At 61.2% G+C, this 15,107-nt stretch overlaps 1 protein-coding gene across 3 annotated transcripts; it reads left to right on the forward strand.

Moving 5' to 3' along the window:
- The first annotated feature begins 4,658 nt into the window (after positions 1–4,658).
- Positions 4,659–13,979, forward strand: TRNT1 (tRNA nucleotidyl transferase 1). 3 transcript variants are annotated; one of them, XM_028518589.2, is made up of 8 exons: positions 4,659–4,730; positions 5,558–5,699; positions 7,943–8,136; positions 9,102–9,240; positions 10,231–10,357; positions 11,907–12,100; positions 12,841–13,094; positions 13,294–13,979. In XM_028518589.2, exons 2-8 carry the CDS (start codon positions 5,558–5,560, stop codon positions 13,540–13,542), a joined length of 1,299 nt encoding a protein of 432 aa, XP_028374390.1. In that variant the 5' UTR covers positions 4,659–4,730; the 3' UTR covers positions 13,543–13,979. The 3 variants fall into 3 exon arrangements, with proteins under 3 accessions (XP_028374390.1, XP_028374387.1, XP_035886137.1); XM_028518586.2 differs by lacking the exon at positions 4,659–4,730 and adding an exon at positions 4,744–5,355; XM_036030244.1 differs by lacking the exon at positions 4,659–4,730 and adding an exon at positions 4,744–5,264.
- The last annotated feature ends 1,128 nt before the right edge of the window (positions 13,980–15,107 follow it).

Raw genomic sequence — 15,107 nt, forward strand, 5'->3', positions numbered from 1 at the left:
CGGGGCGTCGGTGCTGCTGCTGCTGCGCTGCCTGCCTGCGGGACCTTAGACACACCGGCCTCCGGTGCCTCAGCTTCCCCGCTGGCACAATGCCTCGCCGTGTCTGCGGGGACCGAGGAGCTCCTGCGATGCCTGGCACTGCTCCGGGCGCATGGAGGGGGCGGGGGGTAGGAGCCGGCCCCGAGCCGGGAGTTCCCACGTGCCAGGGGCGCGCAGCAGACGCCAGGCAAACACCCGCCGAAGGGACAGGGGGCGGAGCGGCGCCACGGCCACCACCGCGGGGCCCAGGCCGGCAGGTCTCTCTCTGGTTTGCAGAAGCGAATCGGCTTCAGAGGAGCACCAGCAACACTCCGATGAACAGAGAGACGACTGAACATTTTCCGGGGCCACATTTTGGCCACAAGATGCATATACATGTGGGAACCAAAGGGCGTACTCGCTGTGAAGAAGGATGAGAGCGGTCCCCCGCCCCGCCCCCCCCCCCCCCGGGGGGAATCCTAGCTAGCCCGAGGAGGGCCCGGTCCGCAGAGAGAGGTTTCCAGAGTGCGAGAAGCAGGAACCAGTCCGGCCTGCGGCAGGCGCACATGGTGCATGTCCACGCATGTTTCCTACCCGGATTTATCCCATTTTCTCGACTGTCTTTTTTCATCGTATGTGGCCTTCTAGCTTCAGAAGGGCACCCGGGGCTCTGGGGTGTCCACGGCACGGCAGACACCCGCTGGCCCTCACGGCCTGTCTGTTCACGGTACTGCTTACCTCCGGGCATGCGGTCTGCACGGGAAATACCGGGTCTGCCAAAAAGCTTGGTTGTTTTTTTTTCATGCATCAGCTCTACCAGTGCGTGGTCGCCTTTAACTTCATTCGAAACAATTGTGTTCAGTTGTGTGTGACAGCTGTCCTACCAACATGCATTAAAAAAAAAAAAAAAACCTTATCAAAGCTGGCGAGTTTGCCGTCATCCGTGCCCCGGCTGGGGGTCAAACCCACAACCTTGGCGTACTGGGATGACACTCTAACCAGCCGAGCTGCCCAGCCAGGGGGGAAATACGTATTTAAAAACCTTTTTCATGTTCTAGTTGTTTCTCGGTAATGTATAGAGAAAATATTTTAGTCAGGTTTGCTGAGGTTTGATTTGCATGCGGGAAACTTTACCCTTTTTGGGGTGCTGTTCTGTGTGTTTGACGAACTTACACACTCATGTCCTAAGCACCCTAACAAGGTCTAGAAGATTCCACACATGCCCCCAGTTCCCCCACGCGTCTGTGCAGACACCCCTCAACCGTCTCCGGTCGCTGCCAACAACTGTCCGCTTCGGCCTCCTCCGGTCCGCCCTTCCCGGGAGGTCGAGCCAGTACAGGCGCTCTGTGTGCAGCCCCCTGGGTGCGGCTTTCTGCACCCGAGGGCAGACCCGTGGCTGTGCGACCCGTGGCTCAGTCCTTCCCGTCGCTGAGCGGCGTTCCGCCGTCTGAATGCACCGCCGCTTGCCTGTCCACTCGCCCGCTGGGGGACGTGGGTTTATTTATGTCCAGGTTTGGATGGTTATCAATGAGGCTATTATAACCGTTCACATACATTTTTTTTTCATGTGAACATAATTTTGTCTCTCTCAGGTAAATATTGGGTAGAACATTGATTGTTCTCAATTAACGTCTTGACTCCATCGCTGTCAACCTCACCTGGTCGGCCTGACCCTGGAGCACCATCCAACGAGAAACCTCCAGCATGGAACTTCCCAAACCACCTTGACATGTTAGATCAGCCACAGCACCTCCCCCACACACTGCACAGGTCTTTTTTTTTTGTATTTCAATTGCATTTTTTTTTTACTTTTCCTGAAGTAACAAAGCATAATATGCTGAAACTGTTGCTAATTTTCTTCCATCTTCAATATTAAAATTGCTACACAGAAATTCAACAATTTTGATGTTTTCAAAAAATGCACGCTGATATAACAGCCGTCACAACACAGTCTAACAAAATTGCTCTGAGTGAAGTTAAAGACAATTCAGTGCTACTAAAACCATCTTACAGAAAAACAAGCAAAGAAACTTTTTGGCCAACCCAATAGTTTGTTGTTTTTGGATAAGTACCCAGAAGTAGAATTGCTGAATTGTGTGCAAGCTCTATTTTTTAAGAAGATTTTACTTATTTATTTTTTAGAGAGAGGAGAAGGGAGAGGGAAAGAGAGGGAGAGAAACATCAGTGTGTGGTTGCCTTTCACTGCGCCCTCCACGGGGGACCTGGCCCGCAGCCCAGGCGTGTGCCCTGACTGGGAATGGGACCGGCGACTCTTTGGTTTGCAGGCCGGCACTCAGTCCACTGAGCCACTCCAGCCAGGGCTGAAAGCTCTATTTTTAATTTGGGGGGGATTCTCCACACTAGTTTTCCACAGTGGCTATAACCCCACCTATAGGGCACAGGGTTCCCTTTGCTCCACATCCTCGCCCCCGCCAGGTTTTTTTATTTAAACACGCTAATAAGTATGTAATTGCATATCCCTAATGACTGATGATGTTGAATATTTTTACATATGCTTGATTACCAACCATATAACTGCTTTTGTTACATTCATTCCTATATTGTATATCTACACATCTCTATATGTTTAGTTACTAGAACTTATAACTATTTGCTGCCACTGTATAAACATGCAACTGATTTTTATATATTCACCTTGAATCCTATGACCTTGCAAAATTCACTTCTTAGTTCAAACACTTGTTTGATTCCTGGGATTTCTGCACAGACTGTTGTCGTGTAACACAAAGACACTTTGGCTTCCTTCCAGCTTGTTACACCTGTTTGTTTTCTTGCCTCACGTTAACGGTTCTGAACTCTGCACAGGAAGCGCTGAGGCTGGGCACCCGTGTCTCACTGCTGACGTTAGGGGAAAAGTCCACACTTCGCCATCGAGTGCATTGGCTATGCATTTTTACAGATGCCGTTTACCGACTTGAGGGGTTCCTCTCATCTTAATTTCCTGGGAGTTTTTATGGTGAATGGGTGTTGAATTTTAAGTGCTTCTCTTCTGCATCTATCAGGATGATCACAGAGCTTTCCCTCTTGGGTCTACTAATACGGTGAATAATGCTGATTGGTTTTTAAATGTTAAATCCATCTTGCATTCTTAAAATGAGCTCAATTTGATTAACCTGACTTGCTGGATTCAAGTTGCTAATATTTTACTTACTAAAGATACTTGTTTTTATGTTCATGTGGATATTACTCTGTACATGTTTGATAATACTCATTTCAGTGTCCTTATCAGTCTCACACCGACCTCAAATGAGAGGAAACGTGTTCCCTCTTCTATTCTCTGAACAAAAATTGTGCAAGATTGGTGTTATTTCTTCCTTAAGTGGTTGATAAATTTGACCACCGAAACCATCTGGGCCTGGAATTATCTCTGTGGGAAATTTGTGGAACAAAATTCAATTTCTTTAATAGTAAAGAGCTATTCAGATTTTAAAATTTCAGCTTGTTTCAGTTCTGAACGGTTGCATTTTCCTAAGAATTTGTGCCTTTCACCTACAATGTCAAATTGGTTGGTGTAAAATGGTCCGTGCTACCTCCCTTTATTCTGTTAGTATCCATGCTGATAGACTCCTTTACAATGAGTCCTCTGTGTTTTCCTTGGTCAGTCTAGCTGGGACAGTGCAGGATGCATGTCCTCTTCCCTGGAATCCACACTGTGTCTCTGTATGGCTTCTCAGAACGGGACACTTAACCCATCTGGAGACAAGGGGTCGACCATTGGAAGCCACAGAAATACCGCAGCATGCAGATTTTTTTAGGAGCATTTTAGAGAAATTAAGTCAAGTTTTATTGAGACGACTTTAAAAACATTAAAACACAGACTGTATAAGATGCAGAGCTCGTTTATTTCCTTCGATAAGTGGTGGAATGCCTCGGAAGCGTCCCACTTGGAGGATCTAGGGCTGTCCTCCCACCCCTGCCTGTGCCACTTTTTTCACCGTCCCCTGCTTCGGAAGAAAGTGAGAGCCGAGCCAAAGGCACGTTCTGCACTCTGCGTCTGCAAAAGCCCGCAGACCAGGCAGGAAAGGGCATGGTTTCCCAGATCACTTTCAAGACTGCGTTCCTGCCCTGGCTGGCGTAGCTCAGTGGATGGAGCTCGGGCTGCGAACCAAAGTGTCGCAGGTTCGATTCCCAGTCAGGGCACATGCCTGGGTTGTAGGCCACCGCCCCCAGCAACCGTACACTGATGTTTCTTTCTCTCTCTTTCTCTTTCTCCCTCCCTTCCCTTTCTAAAACAAACAAACAAACAAAAAAACAAATAAGATCTAAAAAAGTAAAAATAAAAATACAATATTTTTTTAAAAATTACAACAACAACAAAAAAGACTGCGTTCCTCCAATGCGGAGTCCCGTGCGACTCCGGGAGCGGGCAGATGCAAGCCAGCATTTACGGAGCCGTGGTAAACGCTGGGACGTGTGAAGAGTCGCATCTCACGGCGGACCACAGAGTTCCGCGGGAACGCCACGCAGTCGAGCGCCCACCACCTCTGGGCGAGAGGCGCGGGGACAAATAACCAAAACAGAGCCCCCTCCCGGTGCGCGTGCGCGCACGCGGGCCTCCGAGTCCGGGAGCCCTCCAGGCCCCGCCCACGACTTTCTGGCACTTCCCATTGGCCGTCAGCGGGCGCGCGCGAGTGACGTCACGAAGGCCGCCGCCCGGAAGTGCGTCCAAGGCAACGTCGGCGGCAGGGCGGGTGAGCGGGAGGGGGAGCTGGGAGGGGGCGGTGGGAGCGGGCCCGGGAACAGCCGGGCGTCCGTACGCGGGGCCGGCCCTCGGGACCGACAGCCGAGGGTAGCGACGGACTCGTCCGCCCCGGGACCCGGAACCCGACAGAGCGTGCCGGGCGTCCCCAGACACCTTCTGCCCCGCGCGCCGCCGGGTCCCCGAGGTCTCGCTGCGCCTCTCCGTTCGCCACCTGGTGTGGGTGCCGCGGCTTCGGGGACGGGCCCCGCGGATTGTCCGAAGGGGAGGCGGAGGAGGCCAGGCGTTGTCCTGCGGCGGGCTGGGACGGTCCCTGGTGCCGGACGGGCAGCGCCGCCCCCGACACCTGCTTTCCACCGACAGTAGTGCTTCTCCGGCCGTTCCCGCTGCAGCGGCCGCCGAGGCCGCCTGGCGAGGGAAACGCTGCGTTGCGACGAGCCGCGGGCGGGGCGGGGACGGGGAACTGCACGACGCGCACACTCACCTGGCTCACAGGCCTGGGAAGCCCCTGGGCCGGAGATACCGGGTGGGGTGGGGAGCGAGGCTGACATGCCCTGGCTGACCCCTGGGAGGGCGAGTCACTGAGCCGGCGGCCGCCTTCGGAGGGTCTGGCGACGGTGAGCGGACCTCTGGGAGCCCAGGCCCTGCCCCGGGAGCCCCCCCCCCCCTCCGCGGGACGTAGCCCTCCGACCGGCCCCTACTCCTTTCCCTCCGAACAAGAGAGAAACATCTCCTGGGCAACACAGAACATCGCGGGGCGCCCCTTTCTTTCCCGCCACTTTTAAATCCCGTCCCTGTGCGCGCACGTCTGTGTCGCAGATGCTGAGGTGCCTGCGCCGCTGGTGGCCGAGCGGTGGCTGGGCTGGACTGCGCCTGCTGGAGCGACGACACCTGTTCACCATGAAGCTGCAGTCCCCGGAGTTCCAGTCCCTGTTCACGGAAGGGCTCAAGAGCCTCACCGGTGAGACTCCGCTGTCTTCTGCTTGCAAAGCCTGGGGGACCTGCGGCAGGAGACGTGTTTCGCGTTTCAACCACGTGGGGGCGGGCTGTTCAGGAAAGAGGCCTGCCCGGCCATGGGCCGTCCAGAGCTACAGCCAAGTTATAAGGGGAGGCAAGAAGTGACGGGTGAAGAGCGTGCTGTTCTCTGCGCTAAGTGCTTCCATCCAGTATCCGGCCACTACCTTAGGGAGCAGGTGGGAGGTTTCCCAGGCAGGAGGAGGAGGGTGTGGAAGGCGCCACCAGCGTTCACATGGGAACACACCTGCGGAGCTGGGCTCCGCCTGTCCCTTCCCTGGGATCAGATGCCTTCCAGAACTTGAAGGCCAGGAGAGACCAGTGTCCCCCGGCCAGGGTGCGTGCAGACCTTACCAGGAAGGCGTCAGGAGGCAGCCCCATCTCCTCCCCAGCCTGAGCCCCTTGCGTTGTCCTCAGGGTCGCTGCTGCTCTCGCTGGAGCAGCCACCCCGCTGCCTGTCGAGGCCAGGGGCGTGTAGGCAGCACCTCCGGCAGTGTGTTGGGTGTTCGTATGTGGAGGCGGGCCCTGCGCTGTGCTGTGCAACCCTGGCTTCCCCCGGGTCCACCGGGGGCGCTTTGGAAGCATCCGGGGCCGGGTCCCATCTGGTCTCCTGAACGGGAGTCTCTGGGGAGGAGGGGCAGCGAGAGAGTTTGAAGGGAACTCTTACTCCCGATGCAGAGGAGGTGGGGGCGCCGCTGCTTTCAGACGGCTCTGCTGGGTTAGCCTGTCCCTAGAGCAGCCCTCCTGTTCTTGAGTCGGATGACTTTTTAGGTCAGGGTAAAATTGTGCCGCTCTCACAGTTCCCAAGCGCCCTGTCTTCCCACACAACACAGGCCTGTGCAGACGCCCTCCGGCGTGGTATGACAGTACTGGGACCGCCAGTTTGGGGGCGGGGCTGTGCGTTCCTGTAGGGCTGAGCAACGTGGCGGCTCCTGTACTTTGAATGAGGGGTCTCATTCCCATCCCCCTGTGAGCGCACTGGGCCACTTGGACTTCACCGCCGGAGAGTGGGGAGGCCGGGCCAAGGGCCTCGATGCTGGTTACCCGTGCACTCAGTGGCCACCACTCATCCTGTGAGCACAGGTTCCACGTGGAAAGGAAAACGCGTCTGTTTTTTGCATTCTAAACATTTCTTAGATTCTGTTTAGTTTGGAGGCGATACAGGCATTCCCGGGCCAGGGACCCGAAGGTGCACGACCCACCGTGGGTTCTTGGCCTCGTGCGGGAAGGAAGTCACATGTGAGGCAGCACAGAGTTTAAAGTGAAAGAGTCCGTTAGTGACGCAGTGAGACCGAGGAGCTGCTGCGGCTGCTTCCGCTGAGGCTGTCTCTCTAGGGGCGGGGCACTCGGCGATGGGGCGGGGTGTTCAGGACTCTCCAGGCCCTGGGGTGGAGATTTCTCGGAAGAGCTGCCTGGCCATTTCATGGCCTTTTAAGGACTCTCCCGTGCTCCTGGGGTAGCTCAGGTGTGGGGGTTAGCTGCTGATGAGGCTAGGGGTGGGGTTGGGTGAGGCCAGGCCCCTTACTGGATGCGGCTGGTCTCTGCAGGTTCTAAGCCGGGTGTGTCCAGCCTGCGGCCCGCATGCCCTGTGCAGCCCAGGATGGCTGTGAACGCGGCCCAACACAAAACTGTAAACTTACCTCAAATGTTACAAGATTTTTTTTATTACATGTCGCAGTGTATTTAATGTGTGACCCAGGACAACTCTCCTCCTTCCAGAGCGGCGCAGCGACGCCGTGAATCTGGTGGCGGGGGGCGGGGGGTTTCCTCCGCATGTTCTGTAGCTGTCATCAGTTGCCGCTGTTCTGCCGCATGCCCCGTCTCCAAGAAAGGAAATCTTTAAAAAAGTTTTTTCCAATAAAGCCCCCTTTTTATTAAGCTGGGATACCGCGGTTCAGCTCCGGCGTGAGCCAGGCTTGCGGGCAGGTCCCCCTGAGAAGGGGGGAGACAGGTGGTTCGGGTGTGGGTTGGGCCCGGGGAGGCAGGCCGGTCCCGCGGCGTAGAGTGAAACCCTGAACCCCCCCGCCGGCGGGGGGCTCCCCCGTGTGGTGCAGGTGGGCCTCCACGGAGGCCCTCGCGTGCCCCCTGTGGTGCGGGCCGGCCCGAGCGCCGCCACGGGGAGCGCTCCCCGCGGGGACCGCCGCCCCGCCTCCCAGGGACACGCGGACACGGAGGCGTCTCTCTCGGCAGAGCTGTTCAAGAAGGAGAACCACGAGCTGCGCATCGCTGGCGGCGCCGTGCGGGACCTGCTGAACGGGGTGAAGCCGCAGGACGTGGACTTCGCCACGCCCGCCACGCCCGAGCAGATGAAGGGGCTGCTGCAGGCGGCCGGCGTGCGCATGGTCAACAACAAGGGGGAGAAGCATGGCACCATCACGGCCCGGGTGAGCGGGCGCCCCTCGGCCGGGGAGGGCGGGGGTGCGGCCTCCCCCACACCCACCGCAGCGGCGTCTCGGGGCGTCCCCTGGTGTTGGGTTAACACCAAGCATTGGGGGATCCGCCTGGGGGGGTGCTGTGACCACGCTTCTGGGGCACCTCGCAGTGGACGGTGTTTTTTGTGACGCGCTTTCGGCACGAGTGTCCCCAGCTCGTCCGGGACCCTCCCACGGTCACAGTCGGTGAGCTCAGCAGCCACGCTCCAGTCCTCGGTGCAGGCCCTCACCCAGGTGGTCCCCGCCTGTCGCTGGGGACCCCTGGCAGCTCCCAGGCCGCCACCTCTGCCTCCTCCGACAGCTGCCCTGGCTGAGGCAGCCGCACGTGGGACATGGTGTCCTCCCCTCACTGGGGCCCGAGCGTTGGCTGTGTTGGCCGTGGAGGCAGGGCGGGGACCCCCTCCCTGTGACCCCCTCCAAGGGACCCGTGAGGGCTGTCCCGGCTCAGCCCAGCTGGGCTCCGCTCCCCGAGACCCAGCGGACAGGAGTTCCGGAACAGGCTTCCGGCTGGTGCGTGGCATTCAGGCCCCCCGCAGGGGCGCCCGACTCCCGCTGGGCCTGGGGGCCCTCTGCCTCGGGCCCCTCCTTCCAGTCAGTGTGCTGCTTGTGGGGCGTACAGTCCCTTCCACGTGTCCCCCTCTCTCCACGGCTCCGCTCACGTGTGCGCCTGTGTGCACGGCCCTCCAAGTCACAGCTCGGCGCCGCTCTCTGCTCCGTACACCGGGGCTCAGCCCTCGCGCACCGACGCCGGGTGTGCAGAGCGGCTGCACGGAGGGGCCTGGTCGGAAAGGGAAGGGTCCGAGGGCTGCTTCATAGGTCGGACGCGTCCCCTCTAGCTGGGAAGGGTGTATGGTTTTTAAAAGGTCTGTCCACCCAGAGACACCCACACTAATGTTTGAGAACGTGTCCCATTGCAGCTGCACAACGAGAACTTTGAGATCACCACGCTGCGGATCGACGTCGTCACGGACGGCAGGCACGCCGAGGTGGAGTTCACCACCGACTGGCAGAAGGACGCCGAGCGCAGGGACCTCACCATCAACTCCATGTTTCTGGGTGAGGGTGCCGGCCACGCGTGCATGCGTCCGTCTGTCCGTCCGTGAGCGCCGTCCTTCAGGAGAGCTGCCGGGGGGGGGGGGGGGGGTAGCGTTCCCTTAGTCGTGGCGCCTGGACGTGTCCCTGAGTGTGAGTGTGCACACAGACGCCCCCACACACTTGGTCACACACTCGGTCACACACCCCCACACGACTCTCTCTCGGTGCGTGTCCGCCCGGGCCCCGCCCACGCTCTCACTCCCCGTGTTTGTGATCGCAGGGTGCTCGGAGCCGAACAGGCACCCCCCCAGGGTGGTCCTCCCTGGCCTCTCAGCTGCTTTTGTCCGGGCTGTCCTCCCCCGACTGGACGGAGCTTCCCTAGTCCTGGCTTTTCTGGTTACTGCGCTTCTCTTACGTTTGCCAGATATCCTGTGTTTTTTCCTCCAAATTTTGTCTTTTTTGAAAAAGACCTAACATCTCCACACTCACCAGACACAGTTGAGAGTCTCTTCGTGAAGAACAATAACATTGAGTCAGTTGCGCCACACCTGTTACTTTGCAATCAGATTCTTGTTTTTATTTATCTGCATTGTTTTCTTTCCGGTTTTTATTTCCTCTTCATTCTGGAGCCTTTTAAATTTTCCATGCACACCAAAATGCTGTATGGACCAAAACAGCCAGGGGGGTGTGCTTGTGACCCCTCCCCCATCTCGTCCTACCCACCGTCTCTGGCGACCACCCGCCTGGTCTGTGCTGTGAGCTGGGCTCTGGGTCGCTCTTCAGGGTCCGCCGTGAGGGAGGTCACACAGCACGTGGGGTCACACGGTGCCCGCCTTTCTCGTCCGACGGACTTCGAGTAGCTGATGCTCTCGGGCCCCTGCCCGCCCCACGAATGGCAGGAGTCCGCCCTTTCTCACAGCTGGGTCACACTCCACTGCGGTCACATGCCTCACCCCTTCCCAGTTCTCGCTTGCTGACGGTCGTTTCTCTCCCCTCCTTCCCGACAAACAGGCTTCGACGGCACTTTGTACGACTACTTCAACGGTTACGAAGATTTGAAAAACAAGAAAGTGAGATTTGTCGGGCATGCTAAAAAGAGGATACAGGAAGATTACCTTAGGATTTTAAGATACTTTAGGTAAGAGGTTTTGAAAATTACTGACACCGTTTTCGCAGTGACTACCACACTGCAGCTCTGAGGGGGCAGTGCCCAGCTGGCCAGTGCGCGGGACGGCAGCCTCCCAAGTGAGCGTCTGTCCACAGTGGGCCCTGAGCTGCGGGGTCGCCCCCGACCCACAGCCTCACCTTCCCCAGCCCCAGTTTTCTGCGTGCAGCCACACCAGGAAGTGTTACCTGGAACATCCCAGAAATAAACAATCCATGGGCTTTAAACCGCGTGCCCGCCCTGCGTGGCGTGATGACCCCGAGAGCAGAGCCGCTCCATCCCGGTGAGACGTGACTTGCCGTCCCCTCACCCAGCGTCCCCGTGCTGCAGGCAGCCCCGCCCCCTGGTCGCTCCGCAGCGTCTGGGTCATCCCAGAGGGACCCTAACCCCCGCTGTGCCTGGGCGCACAGGCAGGGAGGAGCGTGGAGTGCCAGCGGCACCCGTGGTGTCGGGAACCTGCTGGGGAGTAGGCGGGCCCGGCTGGGGAGGAGACAAGGGGGGCGCCCTGGGAGGGTCGTGCAGTAACTTCTTACTCCCGTTCCCAGAACACACCGCATCTGCTCCATCGTGTGATCTTTCACAGCATCCGGCTTGAAGCCATTTTTCATGTCCGTGTTTTTGGTCCAGCGTTCCCTGCGCTGACCCTTCTTGATGCAGCTGTGTGGGTGCCCGCGGGCCTGCCCTGTGCGAGGCGCCCCCACACAGAGGCGGGGGTGGGGGCCGTGGCTGCGTGTGGCTGCGTGTAGGTTCGTGGGAGCCCTCCTGCCTGAGCTTGGGGAGGGGGTGTGCGTTCGGGTGGCGGTGTGGGCGCCACTCCCTTGAGCTCCACCCGCAGCGACCTTTTCGTGAACTCTGCTACCTGGCTGCTTCGCGTCTGGCAGTAACAGTCTTGGGTGACTCACAAAGCCCCCTGGCCTCTTATCTTTTGTCACTGGCCGTCCTCCAAACCTGAGTATTTGCCAAGTCCCTGTTTAGAGATAACGGAACACAGACTGCCAGCTAGCCCTTTAATTCCGATGCCAGTGAGTCGGACGTCTGCGCTTGACGGCCTTGACCCTGAGGCCCCGCGGAGGGCAGCGCGGCGTCAGAGGCCAGGCCGGTGTGTCCTGTCTGAGACCCCCTCCGAGCCCCGGGCAGGCGGCGGGGCCCGCGTCCAGGGCCGGGGTGTCCGGCTGGCGTTCAGCCCCGGTGGGGCGCCTCGAGGAGTGCTCCCCGTGGTCGGTCCCCGCGGCACCGACTCGGGCCTGCGCCGGGAAGCGGCAGCGAGGCGGGGGCCCCGTTCCTGCCAGCCTTGAGGAGGAGGTGCTTGTGTGTTCCTGGCCAGCGGGCGCCCTCGTCAGGGAAAGGGAGACGGCGGGGAACTGACCACATGCTTTGCAGGGCCCCTCCCGGCCCCGACCGACGGTCATCCACGGTTGTCCGCGGTTCAGCAGGTGTGCGCGGGGCCGTCAGCCTGAAAACTTGACTCCGCTGGGGGGCGAGCCAGCAGGGGTGACTGCACCGCGAGGGCTTTGCCTTGCAGGTTTTACGGGAGAATCGTGGACACGGTCGGCGACCACGACCCCGAGACTCTGGCAGCGATCGCGGAGAACGCCAGGGGCCTGGCGGGGGTGTCGGGGGAGCGGATCTGGGTGGAGCTGAAGAAGATTCTCGTCGGCAACCACGTGAACCACTTGATCCACCTCCTCTACGACCTCGGCGTGGCTCCCTACGTCGGTGAGGCCGGGGGCGGCGAGCGTGCGTCTCAGGGAAGGAGACGCGTCGGTTCAAGTTTCACGAGGGAAGTGTGTGTAGTTCAGCTCAAGGGTTCTCGAAGGAGAGATGACACATCTTAGGATGAGCTTTGAGGACGGGTAGAGGGCCGTTTTGTCACGGGTGGGGACGGCGCAGGGCAGGCCAGTGGCACCGAGTGGCGTCCGGGCGGCTCGGGAACGTGGGTGGGCGCCCGGGCCTGAGAGCGGAGTGAGCGTGGCAGCGGCCCCGTGTGGGAGGCTGGGAGCGGGGGCGGGGGGTCAGCGGTGCGGAGTCGGGGAGGAGTGACAGGCACGGGCGCTGTCCCAGCGAGTGTGCAGGGGCACAGCGGGCGTGTCTGGTGCGTCCCACGCTGGGAACCTCGGTGCGTTTCAGACGGGGCTCACTGGAGGGGTGGGCGTCTGGTGGCTGTGCAGCAGAGCGAGGGCAGGAGCCGGTGGCCGGATTGTGTCCCCGGGTGTGACCACCCCCACCCACCCTGCTGCTGCCGCTGGCTCATGGACACCAGCGCTTCAGGACTCCCCTCGGTTTGCAGGGGGAGGAACGGGGGGCCCCTGTGGGACGGGGGAGCGCCGGGTCGGGGGACGCGGCGCCCTCACGAGGGGCGTCCCTGCCGAGCAGCCCCGTGGCTGGCTGAGCCTCTGGGGGCTGCGCGTTAAGTCCGTCCGTGGAGACGGGTGAAACAGCTCTCGTGCCCGCTCCAGGCTTACCGGCCAGCGCGAGCCTGGAGGAGTTCGACCGCGTCAGCCAGCACGTGGAGGGTTTGTCACCGAGGCCAATGACGCTCCTGGCCTCGCTGTTCAGAGCCCAGGACGACGTCTCAAAGCTGGACCTGAGGCTGAAGATCTCCAAGGAAGAGAAGAACCTCGGCCTGTTCATCGTCAAGTACCGGCGAGACCTGGTCGAGGCGCCGGACGGCGCGGAGCCGCTGAAGCCCTACCAGGACTTCCTCATAGACGTGAGTGCGTCTCGTCCCCGGCGCGGCCGCGCTCGGTCCCCGCACCACGGTGCGTGCGGCCGGTGTCCTGGCGCCGGGACCCCATGTCCTGTGGGTGCCGCTCACTCTGGGGGGGGGGGGGGGGGGGGCGGCCCCTCACGCACTCAGGTCCCCGTGGGGCGGGCTCTCGGGGGCGCTGACGCTGTCCGTGTGGCCTCAGTGCAGGGAGCCGGACGCCGCCGCCCGCGTGGCCGAGCTGCTCAAGTACCAGGGCCGGCCCGCCCTCCTGCGGGAGCTGCAGCGCTGGTCCGTGCCGCCCTTCCCCGTGAGCGGCCACGACCTCCGCAGGGCGGGCGTCTCCTCCGGGAAGGAGATCGGGGCGCTGCTGCAGCAGCTGCGAGACCAGTGGAAGAGGAGCGGCTACCGCATGGAGAAGGAGGAGCTGCTGAGCTTCGTGCGGAAGACCTGAGCCCGCGGCGCCACCGGCAGGCTGCCGGGTGGCCGGGTGAGGCTCTTTCCCTGCCCCTCAGTGAGATCCCAGAGACGCGAGCAGGAGGGACGGAGGGACCGCGGCCGCGAGGGCTCCTGGGGGCGTGCAGGACTGCACTCGAGTGGCTGCGCCCACCTGCACCTGGGTCTGACTGCGGCCCACCGCCTCCCGCCCCGCGTCCCGGCACCCAGCCCTCTCTGTCCCACGGACAGATGGACATTCCCAGCAGGAGGTGGGCCGGTTGGCCCGGCTCGGCCCGGCCTGGCTCAGTTCCCCGCCCGCAGGGCTGTGCTGAGGTCGGCGTGTGGAGGGGAAGCTTCTGGGTGTTTGGAACCGGAGTAACGGGGCTGTGCCACCCGACCGTCTGCGGTGGGTGTCGGTGCCCGTCTGAACTGCAGAATAAACTTGTACTTGAACGAGGCTGACAGGTGTGGCTGCAACGCCCTCTGAGACGCGGTGGGTGCCCGCTGGGCCCCAGGCGCTGGGGCGTGCGCGTCGGTGCGAGGTCGAACGCCCTGGGAGGAGGGCGTGGCCTTCGTCACGGTGTCCGTGACCAGGCCGGCACCTGTGCCCCCCAGGGTCTGCGCCCCCGTGGAAGGCGGGTGGGCGGCCCGGGGCCCGTCATCTCCACTGCTGGGCTCCGCGGTCCTGCAGCAGCTGCGTCTCCCGTCCGAGCAGCAGGCTCCGCCCGAGCAGCAGGCTCCGCCCGGGAAGAGGGCAGTGTCCCCCTCGGAGGAGCCTGGCTGAGGGCGGTGGACGCCTTCAGGGTCGCCACGGCTCCTCTGAGAGGGGGGAGGGGGCATCTGGAAGCCACTCGCCTGGGTCAGCAGTGCCGGGCATCAGGGAGCCGTGTCCTGCGGCGCTGCAGGGCCACGGAGACAGACCCCGCCCCGCCCCGATGCCGCTCTCCTGGGCGGGGGCCTGCCGCGGGGGCTGCTCGGAGGTCTGGGTGCCGTGTGTGCGACGCTTGGGACAGTGTCGCACGCACGTTTCTGCGGCCAGAGTCCTATCTGCGGTCAGTACACGCTGTGGACTCCGGGGAGTGTGTCCCGCCCTCCCCGGCTGGCGCCGCCTTGGGGTGCAGCTGCACCCTGCCCCCAGGGGACCCGGGGTCCCCGAGCAGCAGTTGGTGCAAAATGGTGAGCGCACGGCCCGTCCTTTTGTAGACCCGGCTGTCACCCGCGGTAGCAACCCAGCTCGGCTCGGGGACCGGGTGGCTGTGGCGTCCAGGACGAGGTGAGGGCCTGCCGGAGGCCCCACAGCCATCCGGGGCTGCACCTGTGCTCCCCCCAGGGGCCCTCGGGCTAGGCTGTGGGATCAGGTGTGTGCGCACATGGGGCGCAGCTGCCGCTGGGCTGAGGCCTCCAGAACGTCACGTCAGCTGCAGCCTCGTCCAGCGGCGGGCTGTGTGGGGGGAAGCAGCGAGGGAAGCACAAACCCACAGCGAGGACGGGCTGGGAGGTGGCCCACTGCCCCTGGGGGAGGGGGGGTCACGGAGTGGGGGAGGCAGAGGTGGGCAGCTCCTCGGCCTGTCCCCGTCGGGA

Source organism: Phyllostomus discolor, chromosome 7 (assembly GCF_004126475.2).
Source record: "Phyllostomus discolor isolate MPI-MPIP mPhyDis1 chromosome 7, mPhyDis1.pri.v3, whole genome shotgun sequence".
In the NCBI taxonomy this organism is placed as follows: domain Eukaryota; kingdom Metazoa; phylum Chordata; class Mammalia; order Chiroptera; family Phyllostomidae; genus Phyllostomus; species Phyllostomus discolor.

Bases quoted from the DNA above. Each gene is read 5' to 3' on its own strand.
- TRNT1 (XM_028518589.2), top strand. From the start codon at position 5,558: ATGCTGAGGTGCCTGCGCCGCTGGTGGCCGAGCGGTGGCTGGGCTGGA. The intron at 9,241-10,230 runs GTGAGGGTGCCG...CCCGACAAACAG, and splicing joins CATCAACTCCATGTTTCTGG to GCTTCGACGGCACTTTGTAC. The intron at 10,358-11,906 runs GTAAGAGGTTTT...TTTGCCTTGCAG, and splicing joins AGGATTTTAAGATACTTTAG to GTTTTACGGGAGAATCGTGG.